A 25,062-nucleotide genomic window follows, 5' to 3' on the forward strand; every position below is an offset into this window, starting at 1 on the left:
TTGTCAGTGACTGTTTACTTTCGTCACGTGTGTTTTGTTATGGTTCATGTCTTGTCTGTGCCCCTGTCTTGTCATTGGTAGTCTCCCTCACGTGTCATCATTATTCACAGCTGTTTTCGTTTTACCGTTGATTACGTTAATTATTTAAACCCCTCGTGTGTCTTTGTTCAATGAGAAGTATTGAGTGTCTGTACCATACCAAGCCTAGTTTTTAGTTTCGTGGTTTTGATCCTGTTCTCGTCCTCATTTCTCGATTCTTGTCTAAGCCCAGTTTATCCCTGTTTGCCGATCGCCTGACTACTCGCTTGTTTTTGACCACGGTTTTGCCTTACGTTTTTGGATTTGTATGCCTCTCTCTCGTCAATAAAGCTCTTAACTGCACTTGGATCCATCTTTAAAACCCATACATGACAATTAGCAGCATTTACACAAATATCGTGAGTAATATAACTTCAAACAACTAAGTCATTGAAAATGTCAAACAGAAAAAAAAGATAATAAAATCTACTTATTTACTTCAAGTAAGCAGTCTTTAGTCGGTTAGAAGTTACTCTGGGTTCCTTTGTGACCTCGCAGACTATTACATGTCTTGCTCTTGGAGTGATCGTTGCTGGTCCACCACTCCTGGGGAGGGGAACAATGGTGTTGAATTTCCTCCATTTGTACACAATTTGCCTGACTGTGGATTAGTGAACTAAAATCTTTAGAGATGGTTTTGTAACCTTTGCCAATATGATGAGCATCAACAACTCTTTTTTGAGGTCCTCAGAAATCTCTTTGCCATGATACACTTCCATAAACATGTTGTGAAGATTACACTTTGATAGATACTTGTTCTTGAAATAAAATAGGGAGCTCACACACCTGATTGTATCCCGTTGATTGAAAACACCTGACTTTAATTTTCTTTGAAATTAACTGCTAATCCCTGAGCTTCACATACTTTTGGTACTCATAGATGTAATATTGGATAATTTTCCTCAATAAATAAATAACCAAGTATAATATTTTTGTCTCATTTGTTTAATTGGTTTCTCTTTGTCTACTTTTAGTACTTGTGTGAAAATCTTTAATATTTATGCAGATATACAGAGAATTTTAAAGGGTTCACAAACTTTCACAAATTTTGAAAGATCTACAGTTCTCTCTATATGCCTCCTGTTGCACTTCTCATTGGTGCAATTCTTCTTCTGTGTATTCTGGCTAAAACATGTATGGTTGGATGTCCACATATGTTGAGTAATTTCCATCGCTTGAGTAATCCATTTGCTCCATCGGAGTAATTTACTTACAAAGCAAAGTTACAGTGGTGCTTGAAAGTTTGAATTATCTATAGCTATGTAGAGTTGGATAGATAGAAAAGTAGAATTTTCTATATATTTGCATAAATATGACCTAAAACATCATTATATTTTCACACAAGTCCTAAAAGTAGACAAACAAAAGCCAATTAAACAAATAAGACAAAAATATTATGCTTGATTATTTATTTATTGAGGAAAACATAACATTATCTCTCCCTCTCTATTATATATATATATATATATATATATATATATATATATATATATATATATATATATATATATATATATATCTCAAACTCAGATCTACACAACACGTCTGTGGAAGTATACCATGGCACGAACAAAGGAGATTTCTGAGGACCTCAGAAAAAGAGTTTTGATGCTCATCAGGTTGGAAAAGGTTACAAAACCATCTCTAATGAGTTGGAGTCCACTAATCTACAGACAGACAGACTGTGTACAAATGAAGGAAATCCAAGACCATTGTTACCCTTCCTTGGAGAAAGGAAAACATTGCATTACATCATAAGACCTTTATCCTGCCTGTGACACATGTTGGTGGTAGTATCATGGTTTGGACCTGTTTTGCTGCATCTAGGCCAGGACGACTTGTCATCATTGATGGATCATGAATTCTGAATTATACCAGCGAATTCTAAAGGAAAATGTCAGGACATCTGTCCATGAACTGAATCTGAAGAGAAAGTGGGTCATGCAGTGAGACAACAACCCTAATTACACGAGTCGCTCTACCAAAGAACGGTTAAAGAAGAATAAATTAATGTTTTGGAACGGCAAAGTCAAAGTCCTGACCGTAATCCAATAGAAATGTTGTGGAAGGACCTGAATCAAGCAGTTCATGTGAGATGTGAGATAAATTATGTCCAATTTTATTAGATATTTTTGCAATTTTTATATATTTGATTACCGTATTTCAGGAAATGTATCCAATGGTAAATATAGCTATAAAGTAAATAGCTGCATGAATTAGGATGAGTGATGGAAAATCACTCTGTTACAGAATGCTGATCGCGATTTTAAAATTAAGACAGTAAGACCATAACAATAAGAGCAATACTGAAACATTATGTGACACTTCAATGTTCTCTAGTTTTAGTACCAGAGGTCCTCAGCACTGTATAGTCATGTATACTGTATATATTACAGGAACAGGACACAACAAATCCAGCCATGTTGCTGATTTGTGCCATGTTTGCCTCCTCCAACCAGCCAGAATTGCTTCAAAGCCACAATGTGGACTTTGCTCCAGGATCTGACCTGGCAGGAGAAGGCTTTGACATCACCACCATGCAACGGAAAGGGGCCTTTGTCCTTGACATGAGCTCCTGGCTCCAGAAGGACAAGTCCTGCACTCTGTGTAAAAACCCCTACATGGGAGGTAAAACGCAGAAGACCCCAGTTTCTGTGGTGGACTGGAGACCATCTCAGAAGTGCAGCATGAAGGTGTCCAGCTCCGTCTATCAGTCCAGCGAGGCTCTGGTCAGTGCCAGCACCTCCACTATCAAGAACAACTGGAAGTTAGGCTTGCAAATAACCATTCCCAAAGTCCAGGGATCACTGATACTGGCAGGCAGTAACTCCAAGTTGGCAGGGTATTCAATGGGGAAAACCAAAAAAGACAAGTTCAGCTTTGCCAGCCATGATGTCTCATGTGCACATTACAAGTAGGATGAAAATTTGTTTTGAAAAAGCCATATATTTATTTATATTTAATTATACAAATACAGCATCATTTATTTTTCTTTTTTTGCATCCTGCTTTATGGTCTGTCTTCTAGATATAGAGTTTCAGGTGGTCCACTCCTGCACCAAGAGCTAATCAATGAATTCGGACGTCTGCCTGAGATATACAATGAGTCATCAAAGCACCTCTACTACAAGCTGATTGACAAGTTTGGTACTCATTATATCACAAAGGTGAATGAGATAATACATTTCCACAATAGACAATGCAGTAGACTCGTCCATCTCAGATTTAAAGTACTGAAAAATGAATATAACTTCACAGTTCTAGAATGAATACCTGTGTGCAGGTGACTCTGGGTGGAGAGGTTCGCTCTGTGACCAGCATCAAGGAGTGCGAGGCGTCCCTGCAGGGTCTGAGCGTGGACGAGGTGAAGATTTGTCTGGACGTGGAGGCTTCTGTCAGTATGGGAATAGCTGCAAATCTGAAGACAGGCTCATCACTGCAAGCAGATCAAGGAAGACAGTCCGAGCAAAAAGAGCTTTTGTAGCTGCTTCAGTGCCATGTTTGTACAGCTTCTCTCTCTCTCTCTCTCTCTCTCTCTCTCTGTGTCTCATTCTCTGTAACCAATTTATTATCGATTTTGCTGCAAATCACTGTCAATAAATAAGGTGCCTGAATGAACACTTAGTTCAGCTGGTTAAATTACTTCAAATATATATCATTATTGAATTATTCAAAAAACATGTTTTGTATAATTTCCAAAAGGGAAACCGTTGTGATCGGTGGCTACACTCAGAGTGTCAACCTCTTCTTCTCATCAAAAAACTACCCAAAGGCCTATAAGGAGTGGGTCTTATCTCTGCCTAGTCACCCTGATATGCTTTGCTACTCACTCGAGCCCCTTCACGAGTTGCTGCCAGCGACACAGCAAATCCGAGCACATTTGCGCACTGCCATCAAGCACTACATCCTCCAGAGGGGCCTGTTGAAAAACTGCACAAGCTCATGTAAGATCGGTGTGAAGACCAATCCCAACGAACCGTGCAGCTGCAGCTGCCACAACAAACCAGATGTGGTCCTCAACTGCTGCCCAACTCAGAGAGGATTTGCTGAAGTCACCATAACTGCAATCAGAGCCAAGGGGTTATATGGAGATTACTGGACACAAACGGATGCATTCGTCAGGATCTCCTCAATGGACGGATTACCAGAGGCCAGACGTCCATGATCCCAAATGACGACTCACCTATTTGGAACCACCAATTCCATCTTGGAACTGTGGACCTTACTCAATTCAGCACTGTGAAGATGGAGGTGTGGGACGAGGACAGTGATTCATATAACAACCTTCTCGGGGCATGCAACGCTCCACTGAAATCTGGTTTGAAGAATGATGTCTGTGCGCTGAATCACGGAGTTCTCTATTATAAAGTGGAGGTGAAGTGTGTTCACTGTTTGGCTGGTTCTTCGTGCATGGAGTACAAGCCCTCTCCCATGGATGCACAGCTGGAGAAAGTGTACGTCTCCCGGAACGCTCGCCCGATTCCCAGAGGCATGCTGTTGGAGATGGGAGTGCTCCTCGATGAGCGTATTCCCTGCTTCAACCAGAGCAACATTCGCAAAGCTAAAGGTCTTCAGTTGTAGACCAGTTGGGTTCTTTGTGCATACTCACGCCAGTTATCATGCTGTTTAAAGCAGAATAGGTGCACGTGTTACTGGCACATTATTACTAAACCTTCCCTGCTCATTTGTGCTGCCATTGTCTTTTATTTCAAGCCTAATAAAAGCCACATGAAGCAAAATATTGCTACAATTGTGTAGTTTGTAAATTGCATATTCACACCTGCTATTATAATGCTTAAAGTAAAATATTTACACATAATATTCATCTGCCCTTGTGTTTTTAAAAAAGCTTAACAAAAGTGTCATGAAGCACAATATTTTGTAAATATTGCTGATAAAAACAGACACTGTGTGGCATGGCCAATAAATGTATGTTACATTTGCAAATTTTAAAAAGCATCAAGAAAACCTCCTCAAAACATTTCTCTGTGAACTTCTGAATGCGTTCTGCTGCTACCATCATGAGTTCATCATCAATAAAGATTACATGAGAATGTTCCAGAAGTAGCCATGCAAGCCCAAGCCATGACACTACCTCCACCATGCTTGACTGATGAGCTCTTATGTTTTGGATCATGAGCAGATCCTTTCTTTCACTACACTTTGGCCTTTTCACCACTTTGGCAGAGGTTAATCTTGGTTCCAGAACTTTTCTGGTATCCTGAATATAAATTCCATATCCTGAATATCTTAATTCCAATCTGGCCAATCTGATTCTTACTGCTGATGAATGCTTTGCATTTGGTGGTGTGGCCTCTATATTTCTTCTCCTGAAGTCTTCTGCAAATGGTGGATTGTGATACCTTCACCCCTGCCCTATGCAGGTTGTTGGTGATGTCAGTATCTGTTGTATTGAGGTTTTCCTCTCATACACTGTGCATCAGCTTCTACAAGTGGTATTATATGAAATGATAATGATTATCATTATTATGAATTCCATTTTTGTGAGAAAAACATAAAAATATTGCATAAATGTTCTTTCCAAAGCTGCCAAAGAAACTCATGGTATATAAAATACCTGTAGTTTGAAACCTCAAGAGCTTCATGTTTTTTCACAAGATTTACAAAGATCCTTTTTAGCTGCGTCATTGTCAGCACCTCTTGATTTACAATTTGTCACGTAATGGACGGAAGCAAGTGCAGGTATGGGCTGAGACGGAAGCAAGAGCAGGTATGGCAGTTTAATCAAACAATACGAAGTACAAAGGATCAGGCAGAAAACAAAGTACAAGGCAGGCTAGGGTAAAATGATCAGGCAAACAGGCTAAACTAGGCAGAACAGAGAATCGAGGTCAATGGGGTAAATGAAGTCCATGATCAGAAAAGCAAACACCAGATAAAGCTTGGAAATACGACACAGACTAAGCAACTGAGCATATTACTCCACAAAGTTATTGTGTAGAAGCAGTCTCTTTATAGTGTAGTTGTGAGTGCTGTGAATTGGATGCAGGGGTGCGTGATTAGAATGAATGTGAGTGTTCTGGGAATTGCAGTCCATGGCAGCCAGGTTTGTAGGCCGCAGTGCAGGAAGGGAAATGTAGTCACTGGTTTGCTGTGATATGACAGAACCCCCTCCCCACGGTCGCTTCTACTGAAGTGCCAAAATATACTCCCTCCCCCGGCGGTCCCGGGGGAGGGAGTATATAATGTCTTCACAGCCCCTCAGGCTCCAATGCACGAATTGGCCGACAAGTAGCAGGTTTCTCAAGGAGCCGAGGAGCAGACATGAGGCTGGTTTTCCGGGGTCATTAGGCGAGATCCAGGCTTGGGAATTTGTGTTGTCAGCTTTAGATGGGGGCTTGACTTGATGGGCTGTCTCGTCTGCCTTTCTTGAGTGTGGAGCGACTTCCTCAGCAGAGCATGGAGGTGGAGTGACGATCTCAGTGGAGCACGGAGGCGGAGCGACATCCTCAGCAGAGCGACATCCTGAGCAGAGCAGGAAGGCAGAGCAACGTCTTCAGCGGAGCAGAAAGGCAGAGCAACATCCTCAGTGGAGTAGAAAGGCAGATCAACAACCTCAGCGGCATATTGAGCGTAGTGGCATCCACGGCAGAGTAGGGAAGCAATGCGGACCTCTTGGCTGCAACAGGAGGGGGAGAAACTTCCTCAGTTGAACAGGGTGGCTGAGTGGCATCCTCAGCTGTAGTGGGATGCTGAGCGGCGTCCTCAGTCACGCACAGAGTCTGAGCGTAATTCTCCAACGACTTTGCAGGCTGAACTTGGTTGGCTGTGTCAGCAGACTCAAACATATGCAGAGCTTGGTTGGCTGTGTCGTCAGTCTCAGCCATGAGACTGCCATGCTTCAGGCATGAGCAGAACTTTGTTGTCATTGTCAGCAGACTCAGGCATGAGCAGAACTCGGTTGGTGATGGCATCGACTTCAGGTGTGAGCATAACGTGGTTGGTCATGACGTCGACTGTCTCTTTGACCTCTGACAGGAACTTGGCTTGAGAGGTCGTCTCTTCGATCTCGGACAGGAACTTGGCTCAAGAGGTCGTCTCTTCGACCTCTGACAGGAACTTGGCTTGAGAGGCCATGTCTTCGACCTCAGACAGGAACTTGGCTTGGGAGGCCGTCTCTTCGATCTCGGACAGGAACTTGGCTCGAGAGGTCGTCTCGTCGACCTAGGACAGGAACTTGGTGTGAGCAGAGCTTGGGTTGGCCATCTCTTCGACCTTGGACATTAACATGGCTCGAGGGGTCATCTCTTCAACCTCGGACAGAAACTTGACTCGAGGGGTCATCTCTTTGACTTCGGATAGGAACGTGGCTCGAGGGGTCATCTCTTCGACCTCGAACAGGAACTTGGCTTGAGACGTCATCTCTTCGACCTCGGACAGGAACTTAGCTCGAAAGGTCATCTCTTCGACTGCGGCCAGAAACGTGGCTCACGAGGTCGTCTCTTCGACCTCTGACAGGAACTTGACTTTATGCTGGAGTTCTGTAGATAAGACTATTTCGTGGGTCTCTTGCTGGAGCTCGGGAGATGATGTTGCCACGTTGACCTCTGGCTGGAGCTCTGTAGATGAGACCACCTCATGGATCTCATGCTAGAGCTCTGGGGATGAGACAGGAGTGTGGGTCTCATGTTGAAGCTCTGCAGGTGAGACCACCTTGTGGGTCTTAGGCAGGAGCTTTGGGGAGGAGGTCACTCACTTTGCCTGCTCATAATAGGTGGTGAATGGCAAGTCAGGTTTATCTATGAGGCAGGCCTTCTCCAAACACTCATCCAGGTTGGGGGCTGACTCTGGACTCCCAGACTTCTTAATTAATAGTCCATATTAATTAAGTTATTTTAGTTATTAATTGAGTTATATTGTGCAAACCCTTGGATTCTGTAAGGGCCAGACGCTCCGCCCACTGGTGGGCTTGGCCAACGAGCCGGGAGAGTATGAAGCCTAGCCCTGCTTCTAGTTAGGCTTGGGGTGCGCCAGGCTCAAAAAATGCAATTGGCAGTCAAAGAGAAAATACTCACAATCTATCGTATGGCCCTAGGGGATCCGTGGCAACCCACTGAGGAAGCTTAATAGAGTTGAGTCTCAGTATGGTGTTCCTTACTGCCTTGGCATGATGTCTCCTCAGTCTTCCTGCTGCATCCATGGTTAGGCATAGTATTCGGTCACATATTCCACATAATGAAGGTTAGGATGGATGCAAATGCAGATAAGAGTTTATTAGAGAGAGGCAGGCAAATAAATCCAAATCGTGAGACAATAGCATGATCAAAATAACAGGGAATGGGACAGGCGATCAACAAACAGGCATAAACGAGGCAAGGCAAGAATCGAGAACGAGTAACAAGAAACTAGATCAAAAAACATGAATCAATACGAGGAACAAAGTACAACCACTTGGTATGGTGATAACACTGAATACACTATGCAAAGTCATGGTGTTCAAAAAGTCTCTTATATAGCGTGGAGTGAGTGAGTGTGAGATTGGCAACAGGTGTGTGTGTGTGTGATTAGAATTCCGGAGAAGGTGAATGTGTGTGTGTGTGTGTGTGTGGGAAGTGTAGTGCATGGCGGCCATGTTTGTAGGCCGCAGTGCAGTATGGGAAATGTAGTCACTGGTTTGCTGTGACATGACACCCATATAGACACTTACACACATTGTTTTCCTTTTCAGCATCAGAGGATGTTACTGTATTAGTTTCAACATCTTTACTGGTTAAAAAAAATCTGCATATATCCATTTTCCCTCACACTGACTGTGAGCTAGTGTTTGGCAGAATTGACAGACTGTCAGCCAATAAGACCCAAGTGTTTCCAAGAATTTTCCCGTAAAGCCTGTCTGATTGGTCTCGCCTCCGTTCATTGAAGATTTAAAATTACAGACGGTCTTCCTTTACTGACGTTCAGTTACATCGTGACGAATCGCTCCAAGTGGAGAATTATTCGGGGCTAAGGAAAAAATATTTGTGGCAAATACGTGATTTATTTAAAAAATACATTTTACTTAATATTGTTTTCTTAACAATAAATTTGTAATGCTACTTGCAATTACATAATTATATTGACATCAGTAACTGTAATCAAATTACATATATTTAAAATGTAATTCATTACATTCCTGTGTTATCAGAAAAAGAAATTAGAATACGTTATACCCAACTCTGCCCTTGAGTAGTCCATTCATTCTACCGCAATAATTTACTTACAAAGCAAATTTATTGCTTGTTAGCAGTAGCCAACTAGCTATCTCAATTCCGTGAACATACCATTATCTAGTGAGCACCCCCCGCTCCCCCAATTCCACCTTTCTCTCCCCATTTCCCTTCCCTCCCAATTGTCCACGATAGCCGTTTTTCAAATTTTATGTCCAAATGGAAAATACGTAATCAGGAAGGATCTCCAGTATTCAGTAACTCAGGAAATCTCACTGCAGAAACCGCTGCATGATCGGTATAAGATGTGAGTAGTCATGTTTACAGCAGATGTATTGATGATTAAATTTTAGATTTAGATCAGAGTGTCCCTTTAAAGTAGCACTTTATAGTTTTAAAAAATGAGTTATGGTACTCTTAGTCCCTGGCCTAGTGAACAAGCATGAGATTGTGCTTTTGATAGAGACTATAAAACAATTCTGTACATCATGCTGGATATGGGTGTCTGCTAAATGCCATCAATGCAAATGTAGTCCATACTGTAAAGGCTCAGGATTAATATACGATAAATATCTTTACATGTACAAGCTTCAATTCTTTCAACACAAACTCAGAAGTAACATGCTGTTGTCACTTTGGAATTTGAGAACTGCGATATGGGGTTTTCATTTTGTCAGCTTGTGGGAAGACATGCCTACCACATCGTTTAACTCTCTCAGACAACTTTAACATTATTTCCTGTTTTTTTTAACCTGTCATTATGTTATTGACGTATTCATAGACCTATAAGCTGTCATGCCCCATGTCTTGCACATGTGTATAAATACCACATGAAGAACTGAAGATTTAGAAGGTTCTAGAAGGTTCATTTAGAAGACCGCACAGGTTATATTAGAAGTGCACAGGTTATATCTGCTCATACACACATCAAGGTAAGTGCAACGACCCCCAAGTATGAATTCTGTCAAATTTGATTCGATATTTTCGCAATTTTCATATAAAGATTATTGTATTTCAGGAAATCTATTCAATGGTAAATATATTACTGCAGCTATTAGCATGGATTAAGAATTATGTTTTGGGGAATAAATTACTCTAATTAGAAATTACAGAATACTGAGAAAGATGAGGACATAACTGTAAGGGCAATACTAAAACACTATGTGACACTTTGATGTTTTCTACTTTTTGAGTACCAGAGCTCAATATATATATATGAAATATATATATATATATATATATTTCACAGGAACAAGACACATAACAAATCCAGCCATGTTGCTGATTTGGGTCGTGTTTGCCGCAACTCTCCCTCCTCCAACCAGCCAGAGTTGCTTCAAGGCCAACGAGTCTCAATGTGACAATGCAGACTTCGCTCCGGGATCTGACCTAGCAGGAGAAGGCTTTGACATCACCACCATGCAACGGAAAGGGGCCTTTGTCCTTGACATGAGCTCCTGGCTCCAGAAGGACAAGTCCTGCACTCTGTGTAAAAACCCCTACATGGGAGGTCAAACGCAGAAGATCCCGGTTTCTGTGGTGGACTGGAGACCGAGTCAGAAGTGCAGCATGAAGGTGTCCAGCTCTGTCTACCAGTCCAGCGAGGCCCTGGTCAGCGCCAGCACCTCCTCTATCAAGAACAACTGGAAGTTAGGCTTGCAAATAACCATTCCCAAAGTCCAGGGATCACTGATACTGGCAGGCAGTAACTCCAAGTTGGCAGGGTATTCAATGGGGAAAACCAAAAAAGACAAGTTCAGCTTCACCAGCCATGATGTCAAATGTGATTATTACCGGTAGGAGATGAAAAGGTGTTTTGACAAAGCCATATGTTGATTTATATTTACTTATACAATTACAGCATAATTTATCTTTCTTTTTTTGCGTCCTGCTTTATGGTCTGTCTTCTAGATACAAGGTTTCAGGCAGTCCACTCCTGCACCAAGAGCTAATCAATGAATTCGGACGTCTGCCTGAGATATACAATGAGTCATCAAAGCACCTCTACTACAAGCTGATTGACAAGTTTGGTACTCATTATATCACAAAGGTGAATGAGATAATACATTTCCACAATAGATAATGCAGTAGACTCGTTCATCTCAGATTTAAAGTACTGAAAAATGAATATAACTTCACAGTTCTAGAATGAATACCTGTGTGCAGGTGACTCTGGGTGGAGAGGTTCGCTCTGTGACCAGCATCAAGGAGTGCGAGGCGTCCCTGCAGGGTCTGAGTGCGGACGAGGTGAAGATGTGTCTGGACGTGGAGGCTTCTGTCAGTATGGGAACAGCTGCAAATCTGAAGGCCGAGGTTCATCACTGCAAGCAGACCAAAGACAAGGCTCTGAGCAAAAAGAGCTTTTCTAGTATCTTCAGTGACAGGTTTGTACAGCCTCTCTCTCTCTCTCTCTCTCTCTCTCGCTCTCTGTGTGTAACCTAATTATTGTTGATATTATTACAAATCCCTGTCGATAAAGAAGGTGCCTGTACGAGCACTTAGTTCAGCTGGCTAAATTACTTCAAATATATATAAAACATTAGATTATTCCAAAAAACATTTCTCTCATCCCAAAAGAGAAACAAATGTGATTGGTGGCCACACTCAGAGTGTCGACCTCCTTTTCTCATCAAATAATGACCCAAAGGCCTATAAGGAGTGGATCTCATCTCTGCCTGCTCACCCTGATGTGCTTTCCTACTCACTCGAGCCCCTTCACGAGCTGCTGCCGGTAAAGGAACCAATCCGAGAGCATCTGTACACTGCCATCAAGGACTACATCCTCCAGAGGGCTCTGTTGAAAAACTGCACAAGCCCATGTAAGATCGGTGTGAAGACCAATCCCAACGAACCGTGCAGCTGCAGCTGCCACAACAACCCGGGTGTGGCCCTCAACTGCTGCCCAACTCAGAGAGGATTTGCTCAGATCACTGTAACTGTGATTAAAGCCACAGGTTTATGTGGAGATTACTTAAGTGAGACAGATGGATTCGTCAAGATCCTCCTCAATGGAAAGATTAGTTTTGGCCAGACGTCTGTGATAAAGAATGATAACTCACCCAAGTGGGACTGGGATTTCCATCTTGGAACTGTGGACCTTACTCATTTCAGCAGTGTGAAGCTGGAGGTGTGGGACGAGGACAGTAATTCAAATGATGACTTTCTTGGGGAATGCAGCATCCCATTGAAATCTGGAGTTGAGACAAATGTCTGTGCACTCAATCACGGAGTTCTCTATTATAAAGTGGAGGTGAAGTGCGTTCACGGTTTGGCTGGTTCTTCATGCACGGAGTACAATCCCTCTCCCATGGAGGCACAGCTGGAGAAAGTGTATGTCTCCCGGAACGCTCGCCCGATTCCCAGAGGCATGCTGCTGGAGATGGGAGTGCTCCTCGATGAGCGTATTCCCCGCTTCAAGCAGAGCAACATTCGCAAAGCTAAAGGTCTTGAGTTGTAGACCAGTTGTGTTCTTTGTGCATACTCACGCCAGTTATCATGCTGTTTGAAGTAGAACAGGTGCACGTGTTACTCATGCCTTTTATAATATTGCTGCCTTTTGCCTTTTTGAAACTTTAATAAAAGTCTCATGAAGCAAAATATTTCTACCATTGTGTAGTTTGTAAATTGCATATTGATGCCATTTATTTCCATATATTTGAATATTTGCACATAATATTGGTGCATTATTACTATCTACATTTCCTGCTCATTTGTGTTGCCATTGTCTTTTATAAAAAAGCTTAATAAAAGTGTCATGAAGCAAAATATTCTTGAAATATTGCTGATAAAAACAGATATCGTGTGGCATGTCCAATAAACCTATGTACTGCAAAAAAAAGAAATTTCAAGAAAATAAAAAAGCCTTGTTTCAGTGGAAATTTATCTTTTTTTTGTGTAAAAAGAAAAATCATCTTGTCAAGCATGTTTTGCATTAGAAAAGTAATCTCATTTTAAGAAAATGCATCTTAACTTTGTCTTAATAAGATGTGTGGCATGGCCAATGTTACATGTGCAAAAGAAAACCTCCTCAAGAAAACAAACACTTACAGAATATGAGAACTGCTACATGTGGTTTTACTTCTGAGAGGATGTACCCACCAGGGCAGAACAACATAGTGGCTATTGCGGTCTCTTTTCGGTTCTAAAAAAAAGGCTTAGATTAACATATCTCATACGAGTTTTTTTCTCCACAAACACACACAAACACACACACACACACATACTTGGGCAGCACTGTACATCTAAGGTGATTTTACATCAAACTTCCATCTGATAATCTGATATAAAAACAGATAAAGACGGGACGTGGCAGATGTACAGTGCCACCTCAATCTCCTTAAACCTTAAATGGAGTGCAGAAGGAGCTGGGACCAGAAGTGAACCCGAACATGTGGCTCAATCCACTCCTGTCCCCTGTGGAGACCACCTCTCACCATCCCAAATCACGAAGGTTAGAATTTTCCGATGCGTTTTCACCTCTACCTGGTCGCATTAATCTCATAAAATACCACACTGAGATACCCCTGGGGTTGTGGTACGTAGTTGGCCCTATTGTTTGCCCAAACACAAAAAACAAGTGGTGCTGGAGGAGCTCCTAGCCATGCTCAATATGAGTGTAATAGAGGAGCCCCACAGTCACTAAAAAGAAAGAAACCAGCTGTGTACTAACAACCAGACACTGAACAGGTTGGCAGAGGCAAACAAGAGCAGTTGTTGACAGAAACATAGAGAGCTGCAGAGGAAAACCTCAATACAACAGATACTGACATCACCAACAACCTCCACAAGGCAGGGGTGAAGGTACAAACCACCATTTGAAGAAGACTTTGAGAGCAGAAATATAAAGGCCAAACTACAAGATGCAAACCACTCATCAGCAGTAAGAATCAGAAAGCCAGACTGGAATTCACAAAGAAATACAGAGATGATCCACAAAAGTTCTGGAACCAAGATGAACCTCTACCAAAGTGATGGAAAGGCCAAAGTGTGGAGAAAGAAAGTATCTGCTCATGATGATAACAAAGAAAAGCATCAGTCACGCAGGTGGAGGTAGTGTCATGGATTGAGCTTGCATGACTGCTTCTGACTATTGCTTTCAAAAACTGTCTTTGGTTCTAAAGAAAGCGGTTAGAGTGAAATAAATCATATGTTTTCTTCTCTACAAACACAGTAAACACTCTGCTAGCTCTTTACATTTAAGGTAATCTGATAGTGCTGATGAATGAACAAATCATAAGGTACCAAAATGTAAGGTTTGAGTGTCTAGAATTCCAGAGCACCACAGTGTAATTATTAATAATAACATCCTTACACTCTACACATACACATCATTTCACACCTTTTTTTTTCACACCCCTCCAAATCTATCGAAGTATTTTTATAGACCAGTCAATAGTCGTCCTGCCCGCGTCTTGTACATGTATAAATACCCCCTAAAAGCTTTTTCAGAAGACCATTTAGAAGACCTATGTACAGTGCACAGGTTATATCTGCTCAGACACACATCAAGGTAAGTGGAACCATCCTTGTGTTTGAAATACGTCCACTTTTAATGGACATTTTCATAATTCTTTTTCCCCCCAATTATTTATATATTGATGACTTTATTACAGCAAATGTATTGAATGGTAAATATATTTTAACTATTGTCACAGTTTAGGAACTGTTTTAGGAAATGTTTAGGAAATGTCTTGGGGGACAAATTACTGTAATTATAGGCTACACAATGCTGAGATTGTTCCACAAATCCATTAGGTAACAGCAAAATTTAAACATGTTAAAATAAAACTAGGAAACTGTAACATCAGTGTTCTCTGTTTTCAGTCCCAGAGGTCCTCGTCTCTGCATAATTTAGTTTTTCTCTTATATCACACACCTGATTTAATAAAAGACTCATAATTAATAAGCTTTTGCGCATTTATCTCGTCTGCAAGAAACACTGCAAAAGTGTCCATGTGGAGTTTAGCATATATGTAAGAGATAATCCAATTTAATGCATTAGAATGGTGTAATACACACCCGGCCCTGGTTTATCACACTTATATCACGGTCACTTGCCTGCACTGACACGTACATTAAAGCTGTAACTGATGTGTGCAGTGCAAAATTTGACTGAAAGGATAAAAATCACAGTTAATTCAGTTGGTTGTTTTACATACAGGTTGTTAGATCTAGAATTCTGCCCACTGTAAATCATACACAGAGATAAAGTAGTGCGAGAAGATTACATTTATTTGAATTAATTATAATAAATAGTTATTATATATAGAGAGAGAGAGAGATTGTGTGTGAATTACCTGCTTCTGTCCTGTGTCCTTAATAATAATGAAACTGTGAGTTTAATTACTATATGCTAATGTAACTTTATTACACATAACTTTATTTAGGGACATTAATGTTGTGAATTCTTTATATTTCCGGATTTCTGGAGTTAATAATATATATATATATATATATATATATATATATATATATATATATATATATATATATATATATATATATATATATATATATATATATATATATATATACACACACATACATACATACATACACACATATATATATATATACACACACACACACACAAAAACATATCAGGCACACCTCATTCTACTGAATGATTGAGAATGAGGCACACCTCATTCTACTGAATGATTAGATACTGATCAAAACCAAATCTTCTACAGATAGAGATTACTTTTAGTTTCAAATCATCTGGAATATTAACATAACGGGTCAGTGTTGGTTCCTCAGTTGCACCATTGTTCCAGGAAATCAGATTGGACCAGCCATTGTACTTGGCGTGTTTTCACTGTCACTTTGGCTAGTTACCTCGGTTGACTCTGTACCTGATGGATGAGGTAGCCTGTCTATCAGCTTATCTGCAGACAGTGTCTCAACAAAAACCGTCTCACAGATGTTGCGCTTGTTGTGGGAGTGAAACACCAGCTGGGGGAAATCACAGGTCAACCTCCTCTTCAATTCAATTCAATTCAATTCAGTTTTATTTGTATAGCGCTTTTTACAATAGACATTGTCTCAAAGCAGCTTTACAGAAATATCAACACAGTGTACAGATATTAAAGGTGCGAATTTATCCCAACTGAGCAAGACACTGAGTGGCGACGGTGGCAAGGAAAAACTCCCTAAGATGTTTTAAGAGGAAGAAACCTTGAGAGGAACCCGACTCAGAAGGAACCCGTCCTCATCTGGGTAACAACAGATAGTGTGAAAAAGTTCATTATGGATTTATATGAAGTCTGTATGGCGTTAGGAGCAGCCGCAGTCCCAGCAGTCTGGAATTAGAGATGATTTGAGCTCCATCCAGAGGCAGAAAGGATCTGGATCTCTAGTATCTCCATAAATTCGTGTGGGGCTTCAATTTACAATTTCCTGCCTGAAACATAAAGACACAGTGAAAGATGATCACAACAGTATAAATAAAGATACATCAACACTGAAAATAATTGAGTTAAAATACACTGTGTATCACCTTCTACATGTTATAAAATATGATCATTATTATGAATTCCATTTTTGTGAGAAAAACATAAAAATATTGCATAAATGTTCTTTCCGAAGCTGCCAAAGAAACTCATGGTATTTAGATTACCTGTAGTTTGAAGTATTAAGATCTTCATATTTTTTCACAAATAGAACCGATTTGATTCTAGAGTTCAACTCACTAATTCTGTCAGTGTTTCGATTGATATCCAAATTTCTTTCTGGAGCTTCTGGTGTGTGAAACTTATGAAGAAGAAGAAGAAGAAGAAGAAGAAGAAGAAGAAGAAGAAGAAGAAGAAGAAGAAGAAGAAGAAGAAGAAGAAGAAGAAGAAGAAGAAGAAGAAGAAGAAGAAGAAGAAGAAGAAGAAGAAGAAGAAGAAGAAGAAGAAGAAGAAGAAGAAGAAGAAGAAGAAGAAGAAGAAGAAGAAGAAGAAGAAGAAGAAGAAGAAGAAGAAGAAGAAGAAGAAGAAGAAGAAGAAGAAGAAGAAGAAGAAGAAGAAGAAGAAGAAGAAGAAGAAGAAGAAGAAGAAGAAGAAGAAGAAGAAGAAGAAGAAGAAGAAGAAGAAGAAGAAGAAGAAGAAGAAGAAGAAGAAGAAGAAGAAGAAGAAGGCGCACGGTGGCTTAGTGGTTAGCACGTTCGCCTCACACCTGCAGGGTTCGTTTCCCGAAGGGGCCCTGTGTGTGTGCGGAGTTTGCATGCTCTCCCTGTGCTGCGGGGGTTTCCTCCGGGTACTCCGGGTTCCTCCCCCAGTCCAAACACATGCATGGTAGGCTGACTGGTGTGTCTAAAGTGTCCGTAGTGTATGAATGGGTGTGTGAGTGTGTATGTGATTGTGCCCTGCGATGGATTGGCATCCTGTCCAGGGTGTACCCCGCCTTGGGTCTGATGCTCCCTGGGATAGACTCCAGGTTCCCCGTGACCCTGAAAAGGAGTAAGCGGTAGAAGATGGATGGATGGATGGATGGATAATAATAATAATAATAATAATAATAATAATAATAATAATAGTAAAGTTGATTGTTCTTGTTACTTGGGGAATAAGAAATTACAAGTCGACAGCTTATAAATACATCCAGACAGAGTTTCTACAGTGTCTGTGTATGATAGAGAGAGAGTACAATGATGTTAATTACTTGTATATTAGTTATAAATGCATTTCAATTAATTTAATAAACAGTTCAAATTTAGTTCTTTATAGTCTCTTACTGAATATGCAATAATTGATATGCTTATTGATAGTGATTGTTTTTATACGTGGCAATAAGAAAAGATAATTGCGGGGTGGGGGCTTGGGGCCTGGAGTACAAATTAGCCAGGGGGCCCAGATACCAAAGTGGCGCCACTGAGTAGTACTGACAGATTAATCAGCAGCAACAGTAGTGATTGGAGTTGATGTGTAACAGTAATGAATGCAAATATAACACAGTGATACATTATGCTTTGTGTGGAAAAATATTATTGCACTAGAGACTAAGAGAAGCAGGGACTTTTCACCAGCGTCTGAAGAGCAAAGAGTTGAGTTGTCTGAGGGCAGAAGGAATGAAGCTCTTTCTGAAGCAGCATATTTTTGTCATCAGGAGTCTGTGTCTTTTGCTTTCACTGATGGTAGATCACATCCAATTATTATTATTAAGGCCTTGTACACAATGTCTTACTCTTGATGTGAGGGTCAGTAATGCCGTACCAGACAGTAAAGCAGGATGAGAGTATACTTTGGATCACTTCCAAGCAGAACTGTATCAGCAGCTGCTTCTTTACTCTGTAACTCTTCAGTTTTTTGAAGATGTAGAGTTTCTTTTGGGCTTTCTTGATGATGGTGATACTGAGAAGTACAGAAGCACATGATCAGTATTAGGAAGTGTAGTACAAGCATCTTTTCCTGTGACCTGAAACTTCTTAATTTACCAAACAGGAGACAGATTTATTTTATTACAGATGCAAAACAAAAACACCATACATACCAGTGGTGTAAGGGCATACTTAAGAGAAATAACTTTTTTTTACACTAACAAATCTAAATTTTTAAATAAAAAAATAGGACACGCACCAGGTCCAGCCATGCTGCAGACACTTCTGATTTGGGCAGTCTTTGCCACAACTCTCCCTCCTCCAACCAGCCAGAGTTGCTTCAAGGCCAATGAGTCTCAGTGTGACAATGCGGACTTCACTCCGGGATCCGACCTAGCAGGAGAAGGCTTTGACATCACCACCATGCAACGGAAAGGGGCCTTTGTCCTTGACATGAGCTCCTGGCTCCAGAAGGACAAGTCCTGCACTCTGTGTAAAAACCCCTACATGGGAGGTAAAACACAGAAGCTCCCGGTTTCTGTGGTGGACTGGAGACCGAGTCAGAAGTGCAGCACAAAGTTGTCCAGCTCCGTCTATCAGTCCAGCGAGGCCCTGGTCAGCGCCAGCACCTCCTCTATCGAGAACAACTGGAAGTCAGACTTGCAAATAATCACTCCAAAAGTCCAGGGATCGCTGATACTTGCAGGCAGTAACTCCAAGCTGGCCGATTATTCAATGAAGAAGACCAAAAACGACAAGTTCAGCTTCACCAGTCATGATGTCACATGTGGATACTACAGGTAGGATGTGAAAATTTGTGTTTTGGCAATGCCGTCTCATGTTGATTTATATTTAATTATACAAATGCAGCATCATTATCACTGTTTCTTGAGTTCTACTTCATGGTCTGTCTTCCAGTTACAGGGTTTCAGGCAGTCCACTCCTGCACCCAGAGCTAAGTGACGAATTCGGACGTCTCCCCGAGATATATGATGAGTCATCAAAGCACCTCTATTACAAGCTGATTGACAAGTTTGGTACTCATTATATCTCAAAGGTGAATGAGATAATACATTTCCACAATAGATGCAGTAGACTCGTCCATCTCAGATTTAAAGTACTGAAAAATGAATATAACTTCACAGTTCTAGAATGAATACCTGTGTGCAGGTGACTCTGGGTGGAGAGGTTCGCTCTGTGACCAGCATCAAGGAGTGCGAGGCGTCCATGCAGGGTCTGAGCGTAGATGACGTGAAGGTGTGTCTGGACGTGGAGGCTTCTGTCAGTATGGGAATAGCTTCAAGTCTGCAGACTGAGGCTCATCACTGCAAGCAGGCCAAGGAAAAGACTCTGAAGAATAAGAGCTTTGCTAGCAGCTTCAGTGACAGGTTTGTACCGCATATCTCACTCTCTGTAACCAACTTATGGTCTATAAATAAAGTGCCAAAATGAACACTTGGTTCAGCTGGTTGAATTATTCCAAATGTATATAAATTATTGAATTATTCCAAAAACTTGTGTTTCTGTCATCCCCAAAGGGAAACAAATGTGATTGGTGGCTACACTCAGAGTGTCGACCTCCTTTTCTCATCAAATAACGACCCAAAGGCCTATAAGGAGTGGGTCACGTCTCTGCCCGTTCACCCTGATGTGCTTTCCTACTCGCTCACGTCCCTTCACGAGTTGCTGCCAGCGAAAAAACAAATCCAAGCACATTTGCGCACTGCCATCAAGGACTACATCCTCCAGAGGGGCCTGTTGATAAACTGCACAAACCCATGTAAGACCGGTGTGAAGACCAATCCCAAAGAACCGTGCAGCTGCAGCTGCCACAACAAACCGGATGTGGCCCTCAACTGCTGCCCAACTCGGAGAGGATTTGCTGAAGTCACCATAACTGCAATCAAAGCCACAGGTTTATATGGAGATTACTGGACTCAGACAGACGCATTCGTCAAGATCCTCCTCAATGGAAAGATCCCCAGTGAACAGACGTCCGTGATCCCAGATGACAACTCACCCACTTGGAACCAACAATTCCATCTTGGAACTGTGGACCTTACTCAATTCAGCACTGTGAAGATGGAGGTGTGGGATGAGGACAGTGATTCAGATAACGACCTTCTCGGGGCATGCAACGCTCCACTGAAATCTGGAGTGAAGAAGGATGTCTGTGCACTCAATCACGGAGTTCTCTATTATAAAGTGGAGGTGAAATGCGTTCACGGTTTGGCTGGTTCTTCATGCATGGAGTACAAGCCCTCTCCCATGGATGCACAGCTGGAGAAAGTGTATGTCTCCCGGAACGCTCGCCCGATTCCCAGAGGCATGCTGCTGGAGATGGGAGTGCTCCTCGATGAGCGTATTCTCCGCTTCAACCAGAGCAACATTCGCAAAGCTAAAGGTCTTGAGTTGTAGACCAGTTGTGTTCTTTGTGCATACTCACGCCAGTTATCATGCTGTTTGAAGTAGAATAGGTGCACATATTACTGGCACATTATTACTAAACCTTTCCTGCTCATTTGTGCTGCCATTGTCTTTTATTTCAAGCCTAATAAAAGTCTCTTGAAGCAAAATATTCTGGAAATATTGCTGAATTATTCTTGGGAAAAAACAGATATTGTGTGTCATGTCCAATAAATGCATGAGTTACATTAGCAACTTTTAATAAGCATTTAGAAAACCTCCTCAAGAAAACCCACAAGTCTAGTATTAACATAAATCATGTGTTTTGTTCTCCAAACACACACACACACACACACACACACACACACACACACACACTTGAAATAGGGATAAGTGGCCCGAACACCTATTATTTGCAGTACGAGGGGTCCCAAAAGCCTCCACGGGGTGCTCCCTGTTTGAATTGCTATATGGACACAAGCCTCACAGCATCTTATTTGTCAGGAGGCGGGACCGCCCAAGAGTGAAAATGAAATTCAGTACATTCTTGACCTACCATTGGGGCAATCAAAACAGGAGATTATGCTGCAGGTGCACGCACATCAATCCAGGCTGTATGTAATATTTGGCACTTGGCTATGTGAGTTTTCCAGGGAGATAAAGTGCTCGTATTATTACTCACTTTGAGCTCCAAATTAATCGTAAAGTGGCAAAGGCCAAAGTGAGTCGGTGATGTCAATTAAGTGGTAAGGCAAACAGATAAAGGTGGGACACAGCAGATATACGACCTCAATCTCCTTAGGTGATGGAGAGAGATAGTCTCTGTGGCTTTGGCGATGGTAGCTCTGGAGAGCAAGCGGCTGGAACCGGCAGTGAACCAAAAACATGAGGCTCAATCCGCTCCCTTTTTGGTGACTCCTTTTTTTGTAATAATTTTTAAATTATAGCTATTATACAGGAAAGCCCATGATTTGCCCAGGATCATGAAATGAAAAGTCATTACTATCGACAAAACAAGCAACAGACAAAATAATACCAATAAACAAAGTGTAATTACACTTAAAATCTCTAAAGGTCTGACAGACCCTCAGTAAGGTCTAACCAAAATTGTTTTCTCCTTCCGTTGGCTCTGTACACTTTCGCTGTGGTACACTCTAAAAGAGCGATAACCTTCAGATATGACATTCAAGTAGACATAACTGGGGTAGATGATTCCAACCACACGTTTAAGATAACTTTTTTAGAAGCAGTAATATATATTAATTTATAATGAAGCTGATTTTGATGAGCCAGGTTCTTTGAGGTAAAAAACAATTTCCCCAGAGAGTATCACAGTTGATCACTGTGTTAAGTGAATATTCCTATTACTGGAATATTTTAATATTTTTGTACCAGAAGTGATTCATAGATTGTACTCACTAAACCTCTAGAAGCCTTATAAGAATCTATCCAATTTATCATATGGTGAGGAGCAGGATACTCCATAATCTTTCACAACAGACCTCAATCTTGAACACGAAAAAAATTATAATATCCTGGGAGAGAGAATTCATATTTTAGAATCTGAAAGGATTTGAGACCTTATCATTATACAAACCTTTTAGAGTATAAATACCATATTCAACCCAGCTTTTGAAACAAACGGCTTATGACCTATTATGCCAGAGGGGGGTAGAGTCACTATATGTGTCATGTCACAGCAAACCAGTGACTACATCTCCCATCCTGCACTGCGGCCTAAAAACATGGCCGCCATGGACTACACTTCCCTCACGCACACACGTTCACCTTCTCCGGAATTCTAATCACACATACCTGTTTACAATTTCACACACACTTACCACAGTATATAAGAGACTGTTTAAATACTATGATTTTGCCTAGTATTGAGTCTAACTCTTTACCAAGCAATTGTTCTTTGTTCTCGTCTCATTTCGCATTTCCCGGCTCTGATTCTAGCCTCGACCTGTTTGCTGATCGCCTGACCCAATGCTTGTTTTGACCAGGCTTCTGTCTAATGATTTGGATTTGTCTGCTTGTCTCTCTCTATTAAACGGCTTTTACTGCACTTGCATCCGTCCTCAACTCAATCACGTACTGGATCATGACAGAACACTACGTCCTAACATGGATGCAGCAGGAAAGCAAGGAGGGCATCACGGCAGTGTACATGGGGAAGTCTGGCCACCTTTCATGTCAGTCCAGTTTCCCCAGTGGACTGCCATGGACCTCCCGAAGGAGAACTGTGGATCGTGTGACTACCCGAGGCAGTTCTTGTTCCACAGCCAAATGTACTTCTCTAGCCTAGCGCACCCCAAGCCGGACAAGAGTCAGTGGTTTGTGTTCATGGTGTCCTGGTTTTATGGCCCAGCCCGTAACTGGGCGGAGCATTTGGCCAGTATAGGGTCCAGTGCCCTCCATAATGTGACTGAGTTTGCGGAACTATTCTTGGAGGAGTTTGGGCATCCAGGGCAGAGCAAGGACCTGGATCAACTGTTGAGGGGAGTCAGTGGGACGAACAAGGCTGACCTGCCATTCAACATGGAATGTGGATTACGAGTAGATTGACAGGGCAGCCTCCACAGCTCGGCTTCAGGCTAAGGCTGACAGGGCAGTGGTGGAGGTGACACCAACCTGCAAGACCGAGGGCTGCTGCAAAGCGGCCCAGCTACAGTGTCCCACATGTAGGAAACTTGGAATCCACAGGTCATATTTCTGCTCTCAGGAATGTTTCAAGAGCAGCTGGCATACTCACAAACGGCTCCATAAGAGAGCACTTGCCAAGCTCAAGCCAGAGGTCAATGTGGCAACCTCATCTACAGATCTCCAACCTGAGACCCACAAGGTGGTCTCACCTGCTGAGCTTCAGCCGATGGGTCAACGTAGTGACCTCTGTTCCAGAGCTCTATGTAGAGATCCATGAGGTCGTCTCACCTGTAGAGCTCCAGAATGAGTTCAACGTGGCGACTTCATTTCCAAAGCTCGAACCTGAGACCCATAAGGTGGTCTCATCTGCTGAGGTCCAGCCAGAGGTCAACGTGGTGACTTAGAGAACCTGTCCATAACCAAGATGCTTGTATTTCCCTGAGACTCTGGCAGGTTGGTGAGAAAATCCACAGAGATGTGTGAACAGGGATGCTCTGGAATGGGCAGAGGATCCAGTTTGCCCACTGGTAATGTTCAAGGAACCTTGGACTGGGCACAGGTTGAACATGACGAGACCACTCGATGCACATCCCTCAGCATGTTGGGCCACCTGTACATTTACATTACATTTACATTTATTCATTTAGCAGATGCTTTTATCCAAAGCAACTTACAGATGAGAAAATACAAGCAAAGTGATATATCAAGCAGAGAACAATACAAGTAGTGCTATCATACAAGATCCATTAATTGAGTTCCAGAAGGAGCAAAGTGTGCAGAGTGGAGGTGTAAGTGCAATATATTTATTTATTTATTTTTAATGAGTTGGTTAGGTGTTCACAGAAGAGGCGGGTCTTTAGCTGTTTTTTGAAGATGTTGAGAGATTCTGCGGTCCGGATTGAGGTTGGAAGTTCATTACACCAATGAGGAACAGTTAGCTTGAAGGTTCTGGAAAGGGACCTTGAGCCACGCTGAGTAGGAACTACTAAGTGTCGGTCGCTAATCGATCACAGATTGCGTGAGGGAACATAAGCCTTCAGGAGAGAGTTGAGGTAGGTAGGTGCTGATCCAGACAAGGTCTTGTAGATGAGCATCAAGGCCTTGAATTTGATGCGGACGGCTACAGGAAGCCAGTGGAGGGAGATGAAGAGGGGTGTGACATGGGTTCTCTTGGGCTGTTTGAAGATGAGGCGTGCTGCAGCATTCTGAATCATCTGAAGGGGTTTGATGGAGCTGGCTGGAAGGCCCAAATGTAGTGAGTTGCAGTAGTCCAGTTTTGAGATAAGAGCCTGGACTAGTATCAATGTAGCCTGTTCGGTGAGGTAGGGTCTGATTTTCTTGATGTTGTACAGAATGAACCTACAGGACCGTGCAGTTCTTGGGATGTGGTCTGTAAAGGTCAAGCTGTCATCAAGAATCATCCCGAGGTTCCTGTCCATCCTGGTTGGCTTGAATGTGGTTGAGCTGA

At 41.9% G+C, this 25,062-nt stretch overlaps 2 protein-coding genes and 1 pseudogene across 2 annotated transcripts; all 3 read left to right on the forward strand.

Annotated features, from left to right (window-relative positions):
- Window positions 1-2,498: 2,498 nt before the first annotated feature.
- LOC108274947 (perforin-1-like) lies at window positions 2,499-4,795 on the forward strand (annotated as a pseudogene).
- Window positions 4,796-10,035: 5,240 nt separating this feature from the next.
- On the forward strand, window positions 10,036-12,843 carry LOC108280734 (perforin-1). The gene is made up of 5 exons (XM_017496085.3): window positions 10,036-10,176; window positions 10,494-11,040; window positions 11,156-11,294; window positions 11,411-11,628; window positions 11,822-12,843. Exons 2-5 carry the CDS (start codon window positions 10,520-10,522, stop codon window positions 12,699-12,701), a joined length of 1,758 nt encoding a protein of 585 aa, XP_017351574.1. The 5' UTR covers window positions 10,036-10,176; window positions 10,494-10,519; the 3' UTR covers window positions 12,702-12,843.
- Window positions 12,844-14,708: 1,865 nt separating this feature from the next.
- On the forward strand, window positions 14,709-21,118 carry LOC108280710 (perforin-1-like). The gene is given in 5 exon segments (NM_001329300.1): window positions 14,709-14,753; window positions 18,793-19,342; window positions 19,461-19,599; window positions 19,713-19,930; window positions 20,081-21,118. Coding segments are annotated over 4 exon segments (1,767 nt in total). The 5' UTR covers window positions 14,709-14,753; window positions 18,793-18,812; the 3' UTR covers window positions 20,961-21,118.
- Window positions 21,119-25,062: the final 3,944 nt, after the last annotated feature.

Source organism: Ictalurus punctatus, chromosome 2, assembly GCF_001660625.3.
Source record: "Ictalurus punctatus breed USDA103 chromosome 2, Coco_2.0, whole genome shotgun sequence".
In the NCBI taxonomy this organism is placed as follows: domain Eukaryota; kingdom Metazoa; phylum Chordata; class Actinopteri; order Siluriformes; family Ictaluridae; genus Ictalurus; species Ictalurus punctatus.